This window comes from Seriola lalandi, unplaced genomic scaffold (assembly GCF_002814215.2).
Source record: "Seriola lalandi dorsalis isolate HSWRI2012SDOR001 ecotype SW California unplaced genomic scaffold, Sedor1 jcf7180002054887, whole genome shotgun sequence".
Classification (NCBI taxonomy): domain Eukaryota; kingdom Metazoa; phylum Chordata; class Actinopteri; order Carangiformes; family Carangidae; genus Seriola; species Seriola lalandi.
The window spans coordinates 43,857-44,564 of record NW_019525439.1 but is presented as its reverse complement, the minus strand read 5'-3'; the positions used below and the strand labels follow the sequence as shown (position 1 = coordinate 44,564).

At 41.9% G+C, this 708-nt stretch overlaps 1 protein-coding gene across 1 annotated transcript in view; it reads right to left on the bottom strand.

Annotated features, from left to right (window-relative positions):
* Positions 1–131: 131 nt before the first annotated feature.
* Positions 132–708, bottom strand: part of LOC111671846 (ephexin-1-like) — a 19,382-nt gene continuing 18,805 nt past the window's right edge. The window contains exon 9 of the mRNA XM_023429072.2: positions 132–504. Within this exon, the coding sequence (XP_023284840.2) occupies positions 406–504 (99 nt within the window). The 3' untranslated portion in view covers positions 132–405. The remainder of the gene's footprint in view (positions 505–708) is intronic.

Genomic DNA, 708 nt, shown 5'->3' with positions numbered 1-708 from the left:
CAACTCTCATACTAAGTTAGTTAATTGAAAAGATAATAAACTTGTCAACAACAGCATATCGGCTTCCATATAAAAAAACCCTTGTAGCAGCTTTTAACAAGAATCAGTATTGACGGCCACATGTTTCAGCCACACGTCTCAAACCTTTGGAATAAGACAGACTCATGTCCTGAAATCCATACTTGAAGACAGTGGTCTCTAAATTGGGACACAGATATAGCCTGAACCAAATCCCCTTAATCCTCAGATCCATTATTGCATTGCCTGATCGTTGCTCACGCACTGCGTCGACCCTCTCGTCACACTTTGTTACGACCACATCGGCTTCATATTACGAGTTGGGGACAGGCACCGAGACCCAAACTGTGTGACGTCATTACTGTTGAAATAACAAGAAGATAAGACTCAGTTTACCTTGGATTTAAACTCCAGTGTTTTCTCAATGCTGATCAGCTCCTCGGTGCGACTCATTTTTCGCACCCCCTCGTTGCACTCCTTCACAATCTGAGAACGACACAAACATCAACCATCAGTCCGTCACCTTATAACACGGCCTGATGTTTTCTCTTCTTTTGGGCTTTAATGAGAGGAGAGGTAAAACCTGTTTGTTATAAACCAACCTTTCTCAAAGTGTTGTCCGCGGGTGACTCCTGGTGGTCTGGGAGTCAATTTGGTAAAATATTTAATGTATTTAATATTAGTGTTTCT